The sequence below is a fragment of the Halichoeres trimaculatus genome, unplaced genomic scaffold (genome assembly GCF_033239565.1).
Source record: "Halichoeres trimaculatus isolate MK-OKI-2021-1 unplaced genomic scaffold, fHalTri1.1 fHalTri1_scaffold_1, whole genome shotgun sequence".
Classification (NCBI taxonomy): Eukaryota; Metazoa; Chordata; class Actinopteri; order Labriformes; family Labridae; genus Halichoeres; species Halichoeres trimaculatus.
Window position 1 is genome coordinate 31,507,125 of NW_027437179.1, and position 21,604 is coordinate 31,528,728.

At 39.0% G+C, this 21,604-nt stretch overlaps 3 protein-coding genes across 3 annotated transcripts; all 3 read left to right on the forward strand.

The window, feature by feature from the left end:
- The first annotated feature begins 1,109 nt into the window (after positions 1-1,109).
- On the forward strand, positions 1,110-9,422 carry shisa4 (shisa family member 4). The gene is made up of 5 exons (XM_074679978.1): positions 1,110-1,376; positions 3,086-3,263; positions 6,193-6,329; positions 6,419-6,610; positions 6,733-9,422. Exons 1-5 carry the CDS (start codon positions 1,289-1,291, stop codon positions 6,771-6,773), a joined length of 636 nt encoding a protein of 211 aa, XP_074536079.1. The 5' UTR covers positions 1,110-1,288; the 3' UTR covers positions 6,774-9,422.
- A 475-nt stretch (positions 9,423-9,897) lies between these two features.
- Positions 9,898-14,601, forward strand: lmod1b (leiomodin 1b (smooth muscle)). Its single transcript, XM_074668739.1, has 4 exons — positions 9,898-10,348; positions 10,428-10,720; positions 11,745-13,499; positions 13,578-14,601. The coding sequence occupies exons 2-4, from the start codon at positions 10,433-10,435 to the stop codon at positions 13,602-13,604; spliced, it is 2,070 nt and encodes a 689-aa protein (XP_074524840.1). The 5' UTR covers positions 9,898-10,348; positions 10,428-10,432; the 3' UTR covers positions 13,605-14,601.
- A 1,502-nt stretch (positions 14,602-16,103) lies between these two features.
- Positions 16,104-21,073, forward strand: timm17a (translocase of inner mitochondrial membrane 17 homolog A (yeast)). The gene is made up of 6 exons (XM_074671679.1): positions 16,104-16,180; positions 17,273-17,372; positions 18,147-18,210; positions 18,666-18,794; positions 19,766-19,876; positions 20,258-21,073. Exons 1-6 carry the CDS (start codon positions 16,155-16,157, stop codon positions 20,332-20,334), a joined length of 507 nt encoding a protein of 168 aa, XP_074527780.1. The 5' UTR covers positions 16,104-16,154; the 3' UTR covers positions 20,335-21,073.
- Positions 21,074-21,604: the final 531 nt, after the last annotated feature.

Sequence of the window (21,604 nt, forward strand, 5' to 3'; positions counted from 1 at the left end):
GTCAATCTAAGGACCTGTCTTACCACACCAACACCTTCTTCCAAGTCAGAATTTTGTGATCAAAGTACAGTTTTGACCTTTTTTTTTCTCCGGAATACAGCTAGGTTTGAGATACAATTATTTTCTCTAAGAGCTCTAACTTTGAACTGAAGTTAAAAAAACGATTTGAAAAAAAAATCACTGGCTTAAACTCCAATTTAATGGTGGTTACTGATACAGTTCATTTCTTTCCCACTGCAACAGTAAGTGCTGTTCGCACCGTCAGGTTGATGGTAGGATCCACGCTGTGACAGGTCTCTTTCTCTCAATTTGGGCGGGGCATAATGGGGAGGGAGGGGGCCACGCTGACCTCTCGAGATGTGTTCGTAGAGGCTCGTAAATTCGGTAAAGCTAGACTGATCCAGTTCAGAAGTTGTATGTTATTCAATTTGATTGGCCTATGCTGGTAGTTCAAACGTTTAAAATCAAAAGCTCTTTATTGATCTTTAATAATCTTATATGTAAAATAAGTTCATGTGGGGAAATTGCATATCCAGAGAGCTCTATAGTATTTAAATTGATATGAGCAGCTTTGAGTTGGAGGTTGAGAGTAATTGATTTTTTTTTCTTTCTTTCTTTCTTTTTTTTTTTTTTTTTTTTTTTTGGGGGGGGGTTATTATTAAAAAAACATTTTAAAAAACCCAAAAACATTTGCGAACAGAGCTATTGTTAAAATATATTTTGACTGGGAATTTACATATCTAATTTTGACTGTACAAAAAAAAGAAAGCAATTTTACAAGTCACCTTTAATACTGAATCAACTTTGTGGCAAACTAGGTTGGAACCCTACTTTAAATGCTTCATATGTTTTGAACGAAAGTATATAGAAGAAGTGATATTTTAAAATGTGGCTTAACTGAGATAAAAACACTGATGAAACACATTTCAATTAATTCAGATCTAAAAATTAATAAAATGGCACAATTTCATATTCGCTGACTGCCAAGACTGCCTCAATATCACTATCGATCTACTTCAGGCCTATGGCTTAACGAAACTGATGCAGAAATTCCCGCGGTTTCAGGTGGTACCTGAAGGCATCATCTTCCTCGTCGACCGGGATCAGCAGCGTCACAGCCGCGATGTGTCATTTCCAGGGATAAATTACCGAGCGTCAGAGCCGTGCCGTCTCCTGCGTTGTACCCAAGCTCGGATAATGGCTGATAGCGACCGTTAGCCTGCCTTCTCGTGTTTTTCTGATGAAAACACATCTTCTGTAAATCATCCTCGTTTGGTTTGTTTTGGGGATGGGGCTGATTGTTTTTCCAGCGGGCAACATGTCCCTCCTCGCGCTGACTTTGGCGCTACTCACCATCGTCCTCTGCACTTCTCAGGGTAAGATTACAGCTCGCGAGCCAGGCCGCGCGACGGACGCTTGCTAACGGTTTTAACGTCTTTCTGCCTACATGACCGTTAGAATATCGTACAGCAGTCACCGCACCGTCCCGCAACATGAGAGCACGCAGTCTACATGAGCACATGACTTAGCCCCTAACCTCTGTTTATTTAAGGCCTGGATAAGCGTCATTAAACCCTTTACTGACAAATACGGCATTAAGTTGTTCGCATGTAAAAAATAAAACACATGTATTGTTTACCTGTGTTTGAATTATTGAAATCCAATATAGTTTGTGCTAGCTATTTATATAGAATATGAGAAAATTACAGGTTTCTGGTTTTCAAGTCTTACTTGCGGACAAAAAATGTCTGTATTTTGCCTCAAACGCTGAAGTGTTTTACGTAGTTTAAGCTTCGCATGTAAAAACTTTATGTGTAATATTTAGCAATTTATTGGTATTTAAATTGATTTACATATGGCTAACAAGCTCATAGACCTCTTAGATTAACAGTAACCTAAATAAGGGCTCCCAAAATTTAATAAATAGAGAATCAGGACTGACTCAAAGTGATGAACTAATAATTTCAAAAAGCACACCATATTTAGTTTAGATCATTATAGTTTTAGTTGTTAAACTTTAAAGTTTCTTTTCCCACATCACTTTGTAGTTGCTTTCCCATCATTAGCGCATACTGGAACCCTCCAGTAGTTTTGATGTGTCTAGTTTTACTCCTCTGCTAATCTGTCTTTTTTCTATTCTTGTTTGTATCCCTTCTTTTATGATCAATGAGGTACCCACTGAGTAGTATTGGAGGGCTGACAGACTGTCAGTAAGGCACAAAAATAACATAAACAGTATAATACAGTTTGTAATTCTGAGGTTTGTACATCCAAAATTAAGTCGAAGCCAAGTCTTTACAGATCTTGGCTTGATGCCATGCTCTTAATAGATTTTAATTTACTTAAAACTCTTTTGTTTTGCAGTGACAGGCAGCTCTCAGAGGATAAGTGTGTTGTGTAACTCACCAACGTATGCAATGAGATGGTATTGTTAAAGTAGCTGCACACTGATGGCTTTTGTGATCAGGTTTTCATTCACTTTGCATTAATATCTGTGTTGTGGAAAACATAATCCGACATGTACATGCATGCATAAGTAAAATGTTCTGAGCTGCAACACTTTGAATAGTTACTTTGATTGTTTGGTCATTAATGGCATCCTTAGAATAGATAAATAGCCTCCTTTTGTTTTGGACATATAATCCCTTAAATCTCCTGGGTACCTCACCTGAGTCCTGATCTGTTTACCAACTCTGCCACTCTGAATAATGCATCATGACTGTTTTTGGTCTGGAATAAGAACAATGTGAAGAAGAATGAATGCATGTTCAAAATATATGGTTTTCTTCCTGAAGGCTAAACAAAGCAGTATCTGAAAAAGAAGAGAACAGAAGAGTTGAGAATTTTCTCAGCTTGAAAAATGTGTGATGAAACAGAGACAACAGTTTGTGTGCAAAAATATCCTCAGGAGGAAAGTGAAATTTTCAGACAGTAAACTCAATAAATAAAAAGTAAAAAAATAAGAAAGTCTGACCTTCTTCTTCTCTCTCTTTCTCTCTCTGCTGCTTCCTCCTCATTGCCCTGTTTGATCATCTTCCCTGCAGTATCATCCAGCCTAACTCCCTCTAATGCTTTTGTTTTGCAGTCAGTGGGAATGAGGACTGTCTGTGGTATGTGGATAAAAACGGCACCTGGCACAACGGCTTCGACTGCCCTCTCATCACATTCTGCTGTGGAAACTGCCACCGGCGCTACTGCTGCCTGGACGCCTTCAAGATGATCACCGAGAGGGAGCAGAAACGCTGCATGCTGTTCCAGTTCAGGTGGGGACAGCAGGAATTTTAATTTAATGACTTAATTATCCATCTACTCCACACCAAGAGTCAGTGCTTCAGTTCACAATTTGAGGGTATCTCTGCAAGATTGAATGTCCTTTATTTACATATACTAAAACATCCTGCCAGAGGAGACTTGTTGCCACAGTGTGATGAAAACAAATCAGTCACCTGCAAAAAGAGCCCTTAAATATCTGTGAATATCTGTAATGGTGACACGTTCACACAAAGTACAAAGAAAAAACAGCGTTTTAACCACAGCATCAACAGGCAGTTATATGTGTTGCACTCTCAGGAATTGATTTGATATCATTTGTGCGTACAGGTTGTCCTTGGCATCACTTTTGCCACCTTGCATTCTGCCAGAAATTTGATCTGAAAACGTGATTCTTTTACTCCTGTTTCCAGGCTTCTCTTTGCTACAGTTGACTAAATGACTCTGCTTTGGTCCCCACAGTGTGATGTGTTCTAATTAGTTGTTGTGTTACATCAGCTATCTGTTCTCTGTGGTGTTTAAAACCAGAGTCCCCTGTGAGAGATCCAGAAAATGCACGACTAAGCAAGCTCATACCGGGGAGACTGCTGGATGGCAGTTTTCCTGGAAAGCATCCATCACTATCCAGCATCAAGCAGACAACCTGCAGCTTATTAAGCCCAAAGGGAGATCAGATCAGTGGGTGGTGGGGGCTGAGACTAAACAGAGGCCTTTGTTTCTGCTACAAGGTGGAGGAATCTGTTAGAAAACCAGAAAGATGCAGGGCAGTGGATGATTAACTCTGTTGTTATTTCAGTGTCAATGTGTTGTGGACAGTTTCTCTGGATAAAGCTTCACAGTAATCTCTGCTGAAAACCCCCATTGAGTCCTAACTAGAAAGGTCGGGGTGAGAAAATGATACAGCAGTATTGTATTGATACACAGGTACAAGCCGGCCCTGAGTACTAGTTGATAGGTGGTTTTGTTTAATTAGATGATGGTCCTCTGGCCTTCTCCAGGATCATTACATGCTGAGATACAGGCACAGATCTTATGTAGTTTAAACTCCTGTCACACATGTGTAGGTCAAGAGTGTCTGCTTAGACATTTAACCCCAAAACAGCAAGTGTTGTTTGAGCGGTTAGTGCAGGCATGGGCAAACTACGGCCTGAGGGCCACATGCGGCCCGTTAAACGTTTTAATCCGGCCCGTCAGACTTGAAAAAATTAAATGAATAAACCTTGTTAATTTTTTATTTTCCCTGCAATTCTGATGTTTTCCCACTAGATGGCACACTGTAGATACATTGGCTTTGTTGAGGTGAAGCGTAGGCCTATTACTCCACGTTTGCACTGTACCCTCTGACCCATCAGCTCTTCTGTAAAGATGAAAGGACCGAAAAAGGAAAGTGGACAATACAAAACTCATTGAAACACATGGAAGTGCGCATATGCGCATGGATAAGATGGAATGGATCGTCAGCAATCTGTTACTTATATATAAAAAAAAGCTCAGAAACATGTCTGTATAAACCTCCAATGTGAGTTATTTGTCTAATTTTTTAATAGAGATGTTCACATTTAATATCAAAATATCACACAAACAATTTTGACACAATCTTTTATTATTTTTTGTTTTTTTCATTTTTAAAACCAGGACAGAAAAACGTGTTTTTCTGTAATTCCATTTTTCCGTTTTGGTTTTAAAACAGAAAAACAAAAAACAAGTCCATTTTTTCATTTTTTTTTTTTTTTATTTTGTTTTGAAAAAAAATAACGAAAGAACAAACCATACACGGATTAAAAATCTCATTATAATTCCATCCTCTCATATTCTAATTTTAACTTCAAAACAAAATCAAAACAGCGAAAAATAGACCGTTATTTGTTTTCTGATTGTTGATTTGAAAACGAAAAATTGAATAACAAGTCGTTATCCGTTTTTCGATTTTGGATTCTAAAACGGATATGGAATGAGCGAATGATACCCTGATAGTTACCAAAGTACTCCATCCATCTGCTCCTGGTCCGGCCCCTTTGTCAAATGTTAGATCCTATTGTGGCCCATGAATCAAAAAGTTTGCCCATCCCTGGGTTAGTGTGTGAATGTGATTATTTAACATAGAAGAGTATTTTATAAAATGAGTATACTACAAGAGTACTTTATAAATGTGGAGTGGATGGATGAATGTGATATGTAATGTAGAAGCACTTAAGGTGTTTTTAGACCAGAAAGTACAGGAACTTTTAGTAAAACATTCCCAGGAACAAGTAACATGGTCCCCGTAGCCTATTGGTTGTCTTTGCTTCCACTGCAGGTTGGAAACCCAGGTAGTTTTTGTAAATCAGGAAAGTCATGTATGGAGGAAAAAAAGGTAATTGCAACACAACAACAGACCAGTAGAGGGTAGTAAAACAACGATGACAGCACGAGTGGCAAAGCCTAGATATGGCTTCGACCAGAATGTCTAGGAGTTACCAAACTCAAGTAAATCACAGCTGTGTGTGTCAGGGGTAAATTTATTACCCAAGAACTGAATTTAGACCCTAATTCTACTGGTCGAAAAGCACATAGTTCCTGAGGAAAGTTCCTGTGGTTAGAAAAGCACCTTTAGATTGATCCAAGAACCAGAATAGCCCACACACACCAGTCTCAGACTATAAAAACAGTCCATTTACAGCAAAATGGTCGATTTACATAGTGTGTTGAGAAGACTGAAAATGGTCTTTTATCAGATGAAAACAGAAGTTTGCATACTTTTTGTTGTTTACAACACAGTCAGTTGTTTGAAAAAGTAATGAGTTACAAAACTGTTTTTAATTTGTGACTTGTCGAGCCTCCAGTGATGATCACCCCTGCTAGTTGAAAAAGAAGAGGGATTAGTATCAAAGTATTTTTTAAAATAGAGAGATTTTGTGACTCATATCTCCTTTCTCTTGTCAGTCCCACCACTTTAGCTGGCATCGCCTCCTCCATCCTTCTGTTTGTGGCCATCATAGCCACCATGGTCTGCTGCTTCATGTGCTCCTGCTGTTACCTGTACCAGAGACGGCAGCAAAGAGGCCGGACACCTTATGATGGTGTGATCCTTTTTCTTTGTATCCTGTTTTCATATCAAAACAGTTGTTTTTGTTTTCTTTGATAACAGTCTGTACATCTTGACCTCCAGCCCAGCAGATCCCTATGGCCAGCTATCCAGTGGAGCCCATGTATGACGCTTATGGAAAACCACTTGGGCCCTCTGAGTATCCACATCCAGGTTATCCAATGGCCCCACATTACCCTGGTATGCCCCCACAGTACCCAATGATGCAGCCTGGACCCTATCCACCACAAATGCTGGATCCTGCTTACAGCCAGGGTAAGAGTAGTATAAGATGATGTGTAGCCATTTGTTCCATATTTAGAGAATTTATTATTATTAAAACCCTTAAAATCTGAGGATTTGAATTCATTTAATGTTTTTATTTTCTTCTTTTTCAGCCCCTCCACCTTACTCTCCACCTCAGTATCCCGGTCACTGATGGGCTGCTCTACAGGCACACACACACACGCTCACACGCTCATACACAAACACAAACACATACACACATTAGAGAAAAACATTAGCAGAGGGAAAGGACTGTTTGAAACAAAGAACACAGCAACACTCCCTCAAACACACACACTCAGATAAAACCACTGTCTGATTGGCAGTGGGTCACCTGTGAAAGAGATCAGGAGGTACTTTGTTTTTGTTTTTGTTTACAATGTTGTACTACTTCTCCTGAGTCAATTTGTGAAATTCTGTACTGCAACTTGACGCTTGATTACTCCCACTTTGTTTTCACCGAGAGCATCACACTGCCCCCACAGTCAGGAGGTACCCAGTTGACATTTCAGTTCTGACAGGTGTGATCCAACAGAGAGAACAGGTCTGGAGGGATTTACAAAGTGTAAATGCACTCTCTTTATATATTAAAGGGTCAAATACTCAAACACCTGCCCACAAGGCTGGCTACATTCCAGATTGTCTTGGTTATTGATCTTCTCTCTCCAAATTTATTTATATTGTCCTAATCTCTCATTTTTGAGGCATACATACAAAACAAATTACATGTTGAATTAAAAAGGTGACATACAGTTCAAAGACAGCAAGAAACTCTCTTAATTCTACTCAGATGGCCCTAAAGATTTCACAGTTCTCCTTTTTAGTATAAAAAGCCTTTAGTCTCCCATTGGGTTAAACTTTGACTTATTTTTGTGTATCTGACTCCAATACTTTATGGTTGTATATTAGCTGCACCATTGTAATGTAACATCTCAATGTCAGCATGCTCCTCCTTGTCAAAGTAAGGTGTCCTCTCATGCTTCTTTTCAGGTTTTAAATGAGCTAGAAATGAGTCTTTATGTTAATTCCAAACTGCCAGGTAGGATGTTTTATGGTGACATTTATTTTCAGTGTTTAACTGTTGTAACATATCAGGTTATGAGAGCTGCAGGTCAAGCGGCTTGATTATTACAAATGTCCCGCCTTATAATAATTATCCATGAGGGGAAAAAGAGATTAACTATTTAAATACATATTTTGTAAATCTGTTTTTTCAACTAAATATTTTATGATATTGTAACAAGTTATGTTAAATGTATTGTTATTGTAACATAAGATTTGAGGTTTTAGAATATTGACATTGTTTCATTAATGTATTTATTAATATCAAAACTGGGTACCTTTAATTATGAATTTGTTTTGTGCTTCTGGACAAGCTACAAAGCCAAAAATCTCTACTTTGGGAGAATCAATATGTCATGTGGAGAACATGAAGCTGAGCTAGGTGTTAGCTGGAGGAAGCAGCCTGTTAGCTTATTTTAGCAACAAGCTAAGTTGAAAGAAAGTACAGGAACTCCTTGGGTCATGCGTGTCTAACTTCTGAGCCATTAAATGTGTAAAGTTTTCACGCTGTATTTTGCTTGGTTGCTTTACCACTGTGGGAAAAGACATTTTGTCAGGTAATTAGAAGCTAACTGAAGTCTCGTTGACATCAGTGTGTTTGCTAACAGGGGAGTTCCTCTCGTTAACGGCTAGTGGTCGCGTTTTTTTTTTGTTTTTTTTTTCATTTTTGTAAATCAATAAAAGTATTTGGGCTACTGAAATAATCTTTTTTGGGTTGTGGTCATGTTAAACAAGAAAACAAAAACAAAAAAAACTGTTTTCAGTTGTTGCTAAAGTAAGCTCATCGGCTGCGGTTGGAACATATTATTATCCACATAAACCAGCACAGAAGTGTCACTGATCTTATCTAGTTGGGACATTCAACTAGAAACGTACATTACCTGTTCTCTGAAAAAAAACGATTAGTGATCCAAAAAGTCTCAAACTAAATGGCTGATTTCTGAAATAAGCACATCATTTGATAGTTCTGATGATTTTGATGATTTCTTTTTTTTTCTCTTACAAAACATTTATAAAAAAATGACAAATTTTTGAAATAGGTCTGTCCCTAGAATAACTTGAGCAAAATTCTGCATTTTTTCATGAAGCATACATTTATATATTTATTTGAAGTTGTAATTGCTCATGTAGGTTGACCAAAACTAGAAGTTATGTTCGAATGTAACAGTCATTTTAGGTTACCACTGTCCCATGACATCATTTGGGTGGATATAGCTGACAGTAAGTTTTCCTAAACTTAGTATTTAAAAAAAGGATTTAAAAAAAAATCCTCAGAATTTTCCAGTGAAAATGTACGTTTCTTGTAGACTGGCCCATTTATCTCAAACGTTGAGATGAATGAAACATAAAGGAAAATACTATCATACTGATAAAGAAAACAAGGTCTAACCTTTCTTTGAGGCTAACTGCTGTGTTTAATTCACTGAACCATGCAAGGAAAAAGTCAAATTCTGATTCTGGTGCTAGACTAGTTAACAGATTACATTATTTCTGATGGCAGAGTCCCTGTGTACAGCTTTTTTGGAGCCATTGTAAAGCACAACACTGGACCTTTCTTCTGTAGTTCAACATTTGCTATGATGTTCCTGTTTATTTGTGCTTCTAAACCAACTCCATGAGTGTGTTATAAGAAACTGACTTCAGTTGGCAAAATAATTTGGTTGCTGTTTTGTCTTGTCATATGGATTGTATGACATTGTAATATAAAGTGGGTGAAAAGTTTTTTATTTCTATTGACATAAAAATTAACTTTGGAATGTAAATTGAAACTGTCTGCTTTATTTTTTGTTTCTAAGAAATGAACTTCACAATCATTTTAAAATAATCAGTTTGTTATAGCATAATGTTGGCCACTAGATGTCCACGTTAACCTCCAAACAATGTTTTAAATGTTGGGCTGTTTGCCAGAGCTGATTCACACATCGTCATTAGATCTTAAATCTAATCCAAAAGAAACATGTATTCCTTTTTTTTTTAAATTATAATTGTGGGTGAATTGGTTTCGAAGAATTTTTTGTGTCTCATTTATGAGGTATTATAGTCAAATATTCTCTAAACTTTGTCATGATGGCTATATACCTATTGGATACTGAAAAACTACATGAGCAAACTATGAAATGTTAAGATTAAAGTTACTTTACAAAAATAAACATCAGAAAAAGATGATCTTAATTATGAACTTTAGGCTGTTTTAAGCATGTTTTTAAATCTAGCTTTTTCAAATAATTTTCAAAATGCATTTTTAAGTGCAACTATCAGGAAACACATTTAAATTATATAAATATATATTAGTGTCTGGTTTGAATATGAACTTTATTTGTGTAATTGGAAGCCTGTTTCACTCTGCTCCAGCATCTCTGTAAACTTCAGCCCTTCCCATTGCCTTTAAAGGAGTGTGTACCCTGAACTAAATATGGACATGCACTTTCAGAGGATTTCCAAGAATGTCCCAGCCTCACAGTCCACTTTGATGATGCTAGCCTCTTGCAGTCCATCACTGGTACCCCCTCTTTACAGGGCTGCTCCTCCAGCCTCTTTGCATCAGGATTGATGCCTCTGGTGGCTTTTTGGTGAGCGAGGCATGACAGGACAGCAGGACTTCAGCTTTGGCCTATGGGAATATTCAACTTCTAACCATAAGAAAGAACAATAAGATTCAAGATAAAGGTGAGTACGCTTTAAACATGACCAGCACCTCAACTGAAGCTGCATAACTGCCGCCAGCTCACTCCTGATTCTTTTGAAGCAACCATGTCCAGGAGAAAGGTGAGAGGCCTGACCCGCACGGGGCGTCAAGTCAGTGAGGACCCGGACCTGGATAACCTGCTGTCCACCCTCTCCCCTGAGGAGATGGAGGAGCTGGAGAAGGACATGATGAAAGTGCCAGACCTCAATCCAGAGGATGGGAAGATCATCGACCAAGGGGACAACCAGCCTTCTCAGCGTTCTGTCACCAACAACGCCAGGGATGCTAAACTGGACGGCAAAGGGGAGAGTGATCCCAAAAAGAGGCTGAGTCAGAGGGAACAGTCACTTGAGGTTTGTGAGAGATTACTTTTTTCTGTTTGTGGAATTTGACTGAAAAGACACACCAATGGAGACTGAAGTACACTTTTCAACTCCAATATTGTCTTTTAATGCTTGTTTTTAAGGAGTTTTGGTGATTATTACACCCAGGATTATGATTTTGTGATGTAAAATGTATTGAGCACAGAATTATGTAACATTTAAACTGGACATCCTACATGTTGGGTCCACCAGCTCATGAAAAGTTGGCTTTTGTGCTTGGAAGTTTATGGTCCTCCCTCTAAGCTTTCATTACATCCCCATCTACTCTCACTATTCTTCAAGTTAGCAGAAAAACAAGCCATCTAAGTTTTATTCTTGAGACATTTTGGAACAGATCAGTCAGAAAGATAGATTTCTTTAAGTCTGTGTTTAAAGGAGAGGCACTTGAGCCCATGAAGCGGTGGCTCTGCGGAGCTTCTTAATCCCGGCCTGATGGAATTCCTTGGTTGATTGCTCCTACGCTCACTGCCTTTTAAGGATACATCTGCCAGGGCTGCGGCCTCGCTCGGCAAAACAGATGGAGACTCACAAATCAAACACTTTGCAAAAGCTGCTCTGTGCAAATGTATCTCTGCTGTGTCAAAAAAAGAGAAAAGGTTCCCTGTGCTTAGCTGAGTGTAAACACACACATGCCTCACAGTGACAGCGTGTGTATATGTGTGTGTGTGTGTGTATGTGTGTGTGTGTGTGTGTGTGTGTGTGTGTGTGTGTGTGTGTTTGTGTGTGCATTTATAGTGAGAAGATGGGCGAGGAACCGTGTGAAAGGAAAAGAACACAAATGTTGTTTGCTGTTCTGAAACTGTAATACATATTTACAAAAGCATTCATGTTAAGCAACAGCTGTTCTGTATCAGCTGAAACCCACTTATTTAGGCCAACACAGGATAACTTTAAATGTTTTTAAGTAGTTACACTCAACAATACTTTACCATATTTTTTTTTATTGTCTTCATGTAATTTCCTGCATCATACTCCTCGTATTCTTCTCCTCAAGGGTGAGCCAAAGAAGGAAAGCCGGAAGCAGGAATATCTGAGGAAGATGGGTCTAAGCCAGGAGGGCAACGATGATGTGACTGTGGGGTTACGAAAACAAGCTAGTGTCTCAAGTGAAAGAGATACAAAGGTTGAAGAAAGAAACAGCAGAGGGCTTGAAAGTTCAAAAGATGAACCAAACCGACTTTCAGGGAGATACAGGACGCAGGACAGCAAAGAAGAAGAGACCAAAGAGAAACTAGAGGACAACAAGCTAAGAGAGAGGAAAGAAAACAGAGAGAGTGCAAGTAGCAAAACAAGGGATATGATCTCCAAGTTACAGGAGAAGAAGGAGGAAAGTAAAGAGAAGGAAAGGAGGGAAGACTTCAGAAGAAAAGACGACAGCAAAACGAAAGATATTATCTCAAGACTGCGAGAAAAGCAAGAAAAGGAAGGAAGAGGGAAGGACAAGGAGAGAAAACCGGAGACTGTCAGGACACAAGGGTTGGTTTCTAAGATGGTGGAGAAGCAGAGCAAAGTGCAAGAAGCCCCTGCTCCAGAGAGCAAATCAGAGGAGAGGAAGGAGAAAAAAGCTGAGGAGAAAAAAAATGAGGAGAAAAAAGCTGAGGAGAAAACTAAGACCGATGACAAACTCAAGGGACAGCCATCAGAAAGAGATGAAGTGCACGTGAAGAATTACAAAGCAGAGAAAAGGACAGATCGAGAGGAGCTGGTTAACCACAGCGACCATGTGAAAGAGAAAGAGGAGAAACAAGAAGAGAAGAAGGATCACAAAGAGAAGGTTGCAAAAGGTGCAGAAACTGAGAAACTTGGCAACTGCTTGGCCAAAAACAGCCCAAACAGCAAGGCAAAAGAGGAAGAAGAGGAGGATGAAGACTCCAGCATGTTCGATGAGCTGATGGAGCAGGTTAGAAGCAACGACCCCTCCCTCACTGAGCTCAATGTCAACAACTCTGAGGTCATCAAGACGAAGACCCTCATCGAATTTGCGGAGGCTTTGCACAAAAACACCAACGTCAAGAAGTTCGCTTTGGCTAACTGCCGCGCAGATGACCATGTGGCATATGCCATTGCAGGAACTCTACGTGCCAACAAGACTATCACCAGCATCAACGTTGACTCCAACCACCTCACCGGTAAGGGCATCCTGGCTCTAATCCAGGCACTGCAGCACAACTCAACACTGACTGAGCTTCGCTTTCAAAACCAAAGGCACATCTGTGGCGGGAAGACCGAGATGGAGATGACAAAGATCCTGAAGGAGAACACCACCCTGCTCAAACTGGGCTACCACTTTGAGTTAGCAGGACCTAGGATGACCATGACAAACATCCTGAGCCGGAACATGGACCGGCAGAGGCAGAAGCGCCTGCAGGAGCAGAAGCAGGCCCAGGCCAATGGGGAGAAAAAGGAGACACTAGACGTGCCAAAGACAGGCGGTGGTAGCGGTGGAGGATCTCTAAGAAACTCTCCAAAAGCTTCTCCAAAACCTTCCCCAATCCCTTCTCCAATGCCATCTCCAAAGCTGACTCCCAAACGAGGAGCTGGAGGTGCAGGACCACCACCACCACCTCCACCTCCTCCTGGGGTTGGACCGCCACCTCCTCCTCCCATGCTAGAAGTAGACTCCCTGAGGAACTCTCTGACTCCAGTGTCAAAGAGGAAGCTGGATGGGAAAAGTCCAGGAGGTAGTACGAACTCAAGGGACCAATTGCTCGCCTCCATCAGGGGAAGTGACAAGAAACAACTCAAGAAGGTTTGTAAGGTTTGTGTGCACATTTTAAACTCTGCTTATGCGTTCTAACTCACTGACTCATTATTTTTTCACCCACAGGTGCCGGTGCCAAAGTGGTTGCAGTAATATTTCCCATTGGAATGTAAGGTGACGAAGATAATGAGAGGGAGAACAGACATCTCACCAGAGGTTTTTGAGGACAAAAACTCTACATTCCCCCAAATTCAGAAGAACTGAGCTGTGGGTGAAAGTGAAACATGAGATGCCCATCGAGTGGATGTGGATAAATAGCCCTCACTATGAGCTCTCCCTGAAACACTGGACCAAAAAGACTATGTGGAGAAGGAGTGACGCAGGGCCCTCTCTATTAGCTGTCTGCTGTGGTTGTTTGTCTTCAGACCATATTGACGCTTTTTGCACTAGATAAGCCGATCATATAACATGTTGTTGTGTATGCATCTGAATGTGAGCGAGGCGGGAATGTGCGATGAGCTCAATAAGAGGTTCATATAGCTCTATGAAAGTCTAATATAAAACATTGTCAGTCAGAGGAACTTAATTTGACCATTTATTTATTGCTGGTGAGGAAGTCCGCTCTAAACTTCTCAAACTGGGAATTTTGAAATGGCGGAAATATCAGGGAATTAACAAACATGGTGGCCTGACTTCAGAAAATCTGGGTTAAAAAAAAGTAAAGGTCTTGAATGTGTGTCTCACTGCCAAATCTCAAACATCTCAGGCAGGGCTTAAAGATTGGACTGCTGCCCAGTGGAGTCCTGGTGCATGACGACAGAGTATTAGCATGGAAATAATGACATCATGTGCTTTTAAACCAGGAAGTACAAACAGCCGCCCTTCAAAATGAAGTTTAATTTTGTACAGAATCATTCTGGCCTGCTTGTTTGAATACCTTACATAACATGTAATGCAACACATCCACATATCTTAACTTTAAGGAGATGTGAAAAAAACATTACCTGCTTAGATGAACCCTCCTCTTTAATGGAATGTAATTTCTAAAGAGTTTAATGAGTGGCACTCACATGTGTATTAATGAAAGATTCTCTGTCATATCTGATTACACATGCCTTTCTTACAGAGCCTGTATGTCTTCAATAAAGATTCTGGTATGTTTGCAACAATAAGTCACAAGTGTAATGTTATGACTGGTTGATCTCATCATTGAGCAGAATATGTGAAAAAGTATTTTGAAATATGATAAATGAATGTATTTATGTTTCCATATTGGTTGAGCTGTCATTTATTCAAGTTGGTGTATGTTCTATGTAAAAAGGTATGCTGTTAGAAATAATTTCCACTGTGTACACTTCAGATCTAACTGTTGCCAGGGAGTTACACACAATATCCACAAAGCCTTATATAGATGTGCATCCATAGTCTGCATCATAAATAATGTCTCTAAAGCTCTATTTTAATACTGATACCAGTTTGAGTTAAGGCATACTAACAATCAAGAACGTTTAGGTATCTACTTCTATCACATTTCATCCTTCACTCTTCAGCAGAGAAAGAAGTACAGTTTACATCTCCATGTCCCTGCCTCAGCCTCTGTATCCATGAAATGCCTATATTTGGGCATTTCTCAATGAAAGCTTGCTCTGCAATTCATTCCTTTCTCGTTCCTAATAACGGGCTGCAGGCCAGCAGTCTGCTTCTCGGCTGGAGCTGCAGTACTGATTTCAGATTGAGGAAAAAGAAGGGGAAAGGAATGAAAATGTCAAGATTACAGGTTGTTCAGTGCCAAAAAAAAGGGTTATGAGGGGAATCTTGAGACCATTTACATGGGGAAAGTAATTCACCACTTTTACATTTCTACACATCTTTAGTGGTAATAACATCAGCAGCACAGGGGACCAAAGTCTAGTCTCACCACCATGCCTTGTCCTGGAACATTTAGGTTTGCTGAAAGGTAACGACAGGGTATCAGCTAATTTAGATACAGTAACATAGCTAAAACTCTCAAGATGTCAAGTTATTAGGGCATCTTTTTTGCTTTTGACATTGTTTTAAGATCTCCATGATGGTATGGCTGCAGCATACATACCTTTAACAATTCAATAAATGATAGAAATTTGGAATATACATGTGGCTTCAGTATACTGATAAAGAAAATTTTGGGTATTGTGTTTACATATGGTTAAATCCTTGGAGTCTATAAAAACAGCCAGCTTGTTTGTTGTTTTGGCTTTCCTTGATTATAAGTTTAAATGGCAACGTAACGTGTTTGACTCTTCAATAACCTTTTTCCCTCTCTCTTTTGGACTCTTTATAAGATAAGATTTAACGGTAGTTGAAACCCAACCCCCGGGCGAAGAAGTTAAAGGGCATTACAATCAACTGTCAACAGAAAAACCGTTAAATTGTCAAGTAAAGAACGACGCGTAAGTACGGAGTCCCTGGAGTCCCAACCCTATTTTCTAAAGACCAATAAAAATACGTGACAAAAGAACACAAAAAAATAAAAAATCTTTTTGTATCAGTACTAAACGAAAGACGGCCATTTCTGTATATTTCACTTTATAATTAACTGTTTGTTTCCTAAACTCAAGCCCCCACCCCCCTTAAAAAAAACCCCGAAATGCTCCTTTAAGATGTCACGTTGCGTCGTCAGGTTGTCGATAACCGTTACGTCAGAGGGAACAGCAAAGGAACAAAATGGAGGAGTATGCCAGAGAACCATGGTGAGTCTTTTAACAGATAGATTATATTTAGAGCCCGAGTTGAGCTTATTCATTTCTGTCACTTGCTTATATTATCCTTGGTGACAACTGCGTTTAAGTGTTTAAGTGGTACGGCATGCGGCAAAACCTTTAACATCCAAAACCCGGCTGGTTTACACCGCGTTAGCACAAATGCTAACATTTCATGGAAAAGTGATGGCATTTTGCACTAGCATCAAACCATCTCTGCTAAATCACGTTGCTAGTGACCTTGTCAGTTTTCGTAACCACATGTCTGGACATCTACTTTACTTTCTATAGTCATCGTTACTTGACGTGTTGGTAGATAATCTCTAGTGAAATTAAATGGCTCCCCTCACAGTTTTATTCGTTTAATGTAAAATAGACCTGTGTGTACTGTTTTCTTTAGGCGGTTTGTATGCTAGCCAAGTTAGCAGCCTATGTGCTAGTGTTATCTGTTGGGGGCAGCTTGAGGATTACACAATATCTGATATACTTACCTCACATGTGTTAATTTTATTTTTAAAAAAGTGGGGCAACTCAAAATAGCATTTAAGACTACTGATGTGAGATGTTTTAAGAGTTTATGTTAATAACATACCTGTAGTGTAGTGTGGTTTCTTGTAATCTGGCGGCTCTGAATCATGTTTGCTAAGCTAACGAGGTGGCACACAGAGTAAAAATAAAGCAAAAATGTTGTAAACCGCATGAAACTCTTTTATATTATGACAGCTTTTCCTTAATACTTAAAATCAATCACGGTTATAAAAAATTTCATGTATTTTTGATGTTATGTTACCTCAATGCACATGCAAAGAGTTGGCGACTTGACAAGCATATGCAAGGTCATACTGAGTCTTGTTGATTTTAAAAACAAAAGCCATAGCTTGTGCCTGTGTTGACATGTCCTTCAAAATAGCTGACAGATCATATATTGGTGTGCTTTACGGCATGACAACATTTCCCTTAAGCTCTACTTTTCACTTCCCTCTCTGTACTAATGTTACATCGCCTCACACGTGTGTATGCAGCCTCAAATATGTATTGTATGTGAAAAAGACCTTGACAATAATTCAACTGATATGCTTTCAGCCCCTGGAGGATTGTGGACGATTGTGGGGGCGCCTTCACGATGGGGGCAATTGGTGGAGGGATTTTCCAGGCAGTGAAAGGATTCAGAAATGCACCCTCGGTAAGTTCAGTCATGTAGCATAACAGTACTTAGCCATAGCCATACTCTGGATGTACTGCTTTTGGCACCTTCTCTGAACATGCATTACACTGGTTTGTTATTGTCAAACGATCAGTGGCAAGTCAACTGTATGTGCAAATGTCTTTGTTATACACACTTGCACCGCTTAGCATTTTCACTGTGTGTTAGCATGTACAGGTATGTATGTTTTTAAAATAGTGCTTAATAATCACATCTATCTATCTATCTATCTATCTATCTATCTATCTATCTATCTATCTATCTATCATTTATTTCTGTTTAAAATGGTCATAGTGAAGGCTTCCCTACTTTTTTCCTCTCAAAACTATCTTTTGGGCTTTTGGCCTGTATTGGATTGGGCAGCTTATGAGAGACAAGGCTTGATATGAAAAAGATTGTTATGAAGAAATAAAATCCATATAATCTCACTGTTTTTAAAGTCTCCCTATTTAACAATTACAACACATGCACATGGAAAACTTTGTTTCTGCATTTAGTGTTTGTCTTAAAAAAAACTGCATTAAAGATATACAGTAGTAATAACTAAAAGTACTTTTGTTTCATTTCTTGTATAGCACATAAAGAAAGCTGTGGTATTTTCTTTTTCTTATCAAATAAGTGACGCATGGATTTGCTTTTTGTTTTGGTCTGAAATACCAACCTTTCATTTGTTCACTTTGATTTCTTAATGATATGGTCACGCTCATTTAAATAGGAGATCTGTTAATTTGTGCTTCTTTCACTGTTTTATAGGGAATGAGCCACAGAATGAGAGGTAGCATGACTGCCATCAAGACCAGAGCCCCACAGCTTGGAGGTAAGCTGTGGTAAATTTTTATAACGTTTTCTCTTAGGCTGCATTGCTAGTGAGGGATTGAGGGGGAATAAGCACAGCAGGCTGTAAACTTGTAATATTATCTGAAAATAAAAGGATTGACAGATAAAAACATCAAGGAATGATGGAAACATAGGTCAAGGTAGTATGACCCCAGTTCCAGAGACTCTGCGATGCTGGCTCAACTTTGTACCGGGACATTCAGCACTTGTCCAGATTTTGTATCAGGATGAAATAAGTTAGATCTGGATCTTGATTTGAAACCCCCTCTGGAGATTCTTATAGAGATTTAGTGGAAAAAAACAAAAACAAATGCAGCCACAGCTTGGGCCTGCAGTACTTTGAGTCAAGTTTGATACACTGTGAGTGAAAAATAAAATTCAAACAATGTGAACTGTTTCTTGTTGAACTTATGTGGATCTTCTGGGGATTTACAGGGAGCTTTGCAGTCTGGGGAGGCCTGTTCTCCATGATTGACTGTGGTTTAGTACAAGTGCGAGGGAAGGAGGACCCTTGGAACTCGATTACCAGCGGAGCTATGACAGGAGCTATCCTCGCTGCAAGAAGTGAGTCAACCTTAAAGAAGCTAGCAGCAAACAAACACATGCCTCATACAAAAGGGAAATTGTGATTCTGGTGCTGTTATTGACTGACTCGTGTTTAAATCTCAATCTTCATTGTCAAAATTACGGCGTGAGCTTGATGAATCATTTAAAGACAATGTACAAAATGTGTCTCAAGGCAAACCTTTTCCAGTAGCATAAAGCTTCAAGGATACATGCTGAATGGGTGTCAGTATACTACATCATTATCTGTTTGTGTGCATTTAAGGACATAAACTAAATGTCAACATTCATGGACTGAAACTAAATTATAGTTAGATTCTCTGTACTGAACATCCCACTCAGGCTTTGTTTATTCTTTTTCTGTTAAAACTTCTTCTGCCTCCTTTAAAAATAATGTGTTACAGATGCAGTTTTGATGTTAAAAGAGACAACCAGATTTCTCAAAATGTCTTTTTTTTGTCTGCTGCTTGCAACATGAAGAAAAAACCCACAAAAGTGATAAAATATTTTATTATAGACTTGGCAGTGCAGATCGGATGTAAACAAAACTATGGTCCAATATTTTTCACTCTCTACACAAAGCCACAGTGTGTATGCAATTATAATTGAATTTAAGAAGCAATCTGTTTTAAACAGAAACCAGTGTTTTGAAAAGACTCTTGCCTTCAGGCTGTTTTTTCCCAACAAACTAGTTTAGGTGGCCACAAATTCAGCTAGCTTGCAGGCTAGAAACCAAAATAAAGAGGAGAGGACTTTTTTCATCCTTAGTGACGTAGTTCACTCAAATTCTGTCTAGATTGACTCCTATTACCTTGTTCAAGGCTCATTTTAACTTAAACCTGAATTAATTAACTTTTTAAAATGAAATTAACAGATAGAGTTTTGTATTTTTGACAAAAATGTGATTAAAAAAAGCAGATAGATGATCTTCCCAGTGAATATTAGTCTGATGTCCTCCTGTTCTTCTGCAGATGGACCAGTAGCCATGGTTGGCTCTGCAGCCATGGGAGGTATTCTTCTGGCATTGATAGAGGGCGCTGGTATCTTGCTCACTAGGTTTGCCTCTTCACAGTTCCCAACTGGTGAGTAGTAAAATTTATCTTTGGATTTTTTGGTCATTAAGAGACAGTTGGCAGAAACTAACACCTAATTTACCTCACCCTTCATTCTTGTGTATTTATTAATATTTTATTTGTTCTTTCGACTTTTTCTCACTAGTTTTTGTTGAACCAGCTCTTCAGTACTCTATTGCTTTCTCAATATAATATATAATGTATAACCCCGTTTTCTTTTTCATTATAGCTGTTTAAGCTGTTTTAAGCATTCTTTGCCTCTATTTAAGATCTGCCATGAAAATAAAGTTATTGTTTCTGTAAATAATGATGGAGTGTTGAAGGATATTTCAGACTGTTGATTTTGTATTTCAGCATCATCTCACTGAATTTTGCCTTTCTCCTCTCCAGGGCCTCAGTTTGCAGAGGAACCAGCTCCTGCATCCATGCCCTCCCCCTCATTTGGAGACTACAGACAATATCAGTGAGAGAGAGGACTACACTCTTCTCATCCACTAGGCCTTTTTTTAATTCCTTGCTGAAGTTCTAAAGAAGAAATGGAGATGTTAAATGCCACACGTCAAACAATAGCAAACTTCATGGACTGAGTTGGAAGCAAAGGACAAATCACATCTTCATTTTCCTTCTTTCAGGAGCCATGTACAGATCTGCCTTTTTGCCATTGTCCGCCTTGTCATATGCATCTGTTTCACTTATCACTAGTTGAATACAGACATGTGGTGAGATTTGTCTGATGTGTAAAGTTTGTGGGAGCAAGGTGTATTTATATATAAATTTTCTGCTCCTCAATGTAGCCTGGATAAGAGTGAGTTGAAGACGGATTGTTGAGTTTAACAAAAACATGTCACATATGGGACAACATGACTTATATATAACTATGACATATGTGTACATACAGTAAAGCTTTTTTCTTGTGTCCACTTAGTCTTTTTTGCCCTGTATAAGTCACCTGCTTGGGCTGGCCGTTGACAGTTAGCTGGCCTGTTTCTATTATTGATTTTGTGGAGAGTGATGAAGGCAAAGATCCACCAGAAACAATGCTATTCTTAGGATATTAGTCTGTTTTAAAGTGATTTATTTATTTGAGGTTATAAATAGTTTGTTCTATTTTATGTGACAGTGCTTTTACATTCAACACAAATGAGTGGAATTGACTGTTAATGACAAAGGATGGCATAGGCAGGACAAATAAATGGAGAAACTCAAGCAAGGGATTGATGCATACTGTATTAAATCTGTTTGACAGATTGTACAATGAGAAAAATAAAGAAATAAATTGTAAAGCATGTTTGAGGAAGTCTTGTAAGTACATGTGGTTCAGAGGAGCATATCAAATATTTAGAGTTCTTTCCTTACCTTACCTTACCTATTGTTCATGACGGCTGGTAGGATTGCTCTTTGCCCACTAGAGGGTACTCCTCTCCAACTTATCCACACCAGCACAGCTCTTTCATGTCTGGCCAGAATTAGTCAAACTGACACTGTAAGGATGTGTTTACATAAGTCACACAAGGGAACACTTTTCTCTCACATTCTTGTGTGTTTGTGTCACCCGCCTGTTATCTGCTTGAAACCTGCTGTGTGTAGTTACAGGTGAAGGACACTTCTGGAAAACACAGAAGGGAGGAGGCCTTTGTGTAACCTCCAGCGTTATCAGATTGATATGTGTGGTCAGGATTGTACATTTCATGAAAAAGGTGGTGCTTTTCATTTAAATACCAAGATACCGAGACCCTG

Coding starts and splice junctions, on each gene's coding strand:
- timm17a (XM_074671679.1), top strand. CDS start 16,155: ATGGAGGAGTATGCCAGAGAACCATG. Junction 16,181..17,272: donor GAGTATGCCAGAGAACCATG/GTGAGTCTTTTA, acceptor ATATGCTTTCAG/CCCCTGGAGGATTGTGGACG. Junction 18,795..19,765: donor AGCTATCCTCGCTGCAAGAA/GTGAGTCAACCT, acceptor GTTCTTCTGCAG/ATGGACCAGTAGCCATGGTT.
- lmod1b (XM_074668739.1), top strand. CDS start 10,433: ATGTCCAGGAGAAAGGTGAGAGGCCTGACCCGCACGGGGCGTCAAGTC. Junction 10,721..11,744: donor AGAGGGAACAGTCACTTGAG/GTTTGTGAGAGA, acceptor CTTCTCCTCAAG/GGTGAGCCAAAGAAGGAAAG. Junction 13,500..13,577: donor ACAAGAAACAACTCAAGAAG/GTTTGTAAGGTT, acceptor TTTCACCCACAG/GTGCCGGTGCCAAAGTGGTT.
- shisa4 (XM_074679978.1), top strand. CDS start 1,289: ATGGGGCTGATTGTTTTTCCAGCGGGCAACATGTCCCTCCTCGCGCTG. Junction 3,264..6,192: donor TGCATGCTGTTCCAGTTCAG/GTGGGGACAGCA, acceptor TTCTCTTGTCAG/TCCCACCACTTTAGCTGGCA. Junction 6,330..6,418: donor AGGCCGGACACCTTATGATG/GTGTGATCCTTT, acceptor CTTGACCTCCAG/CCCAGCAGATCCCTATGGCC.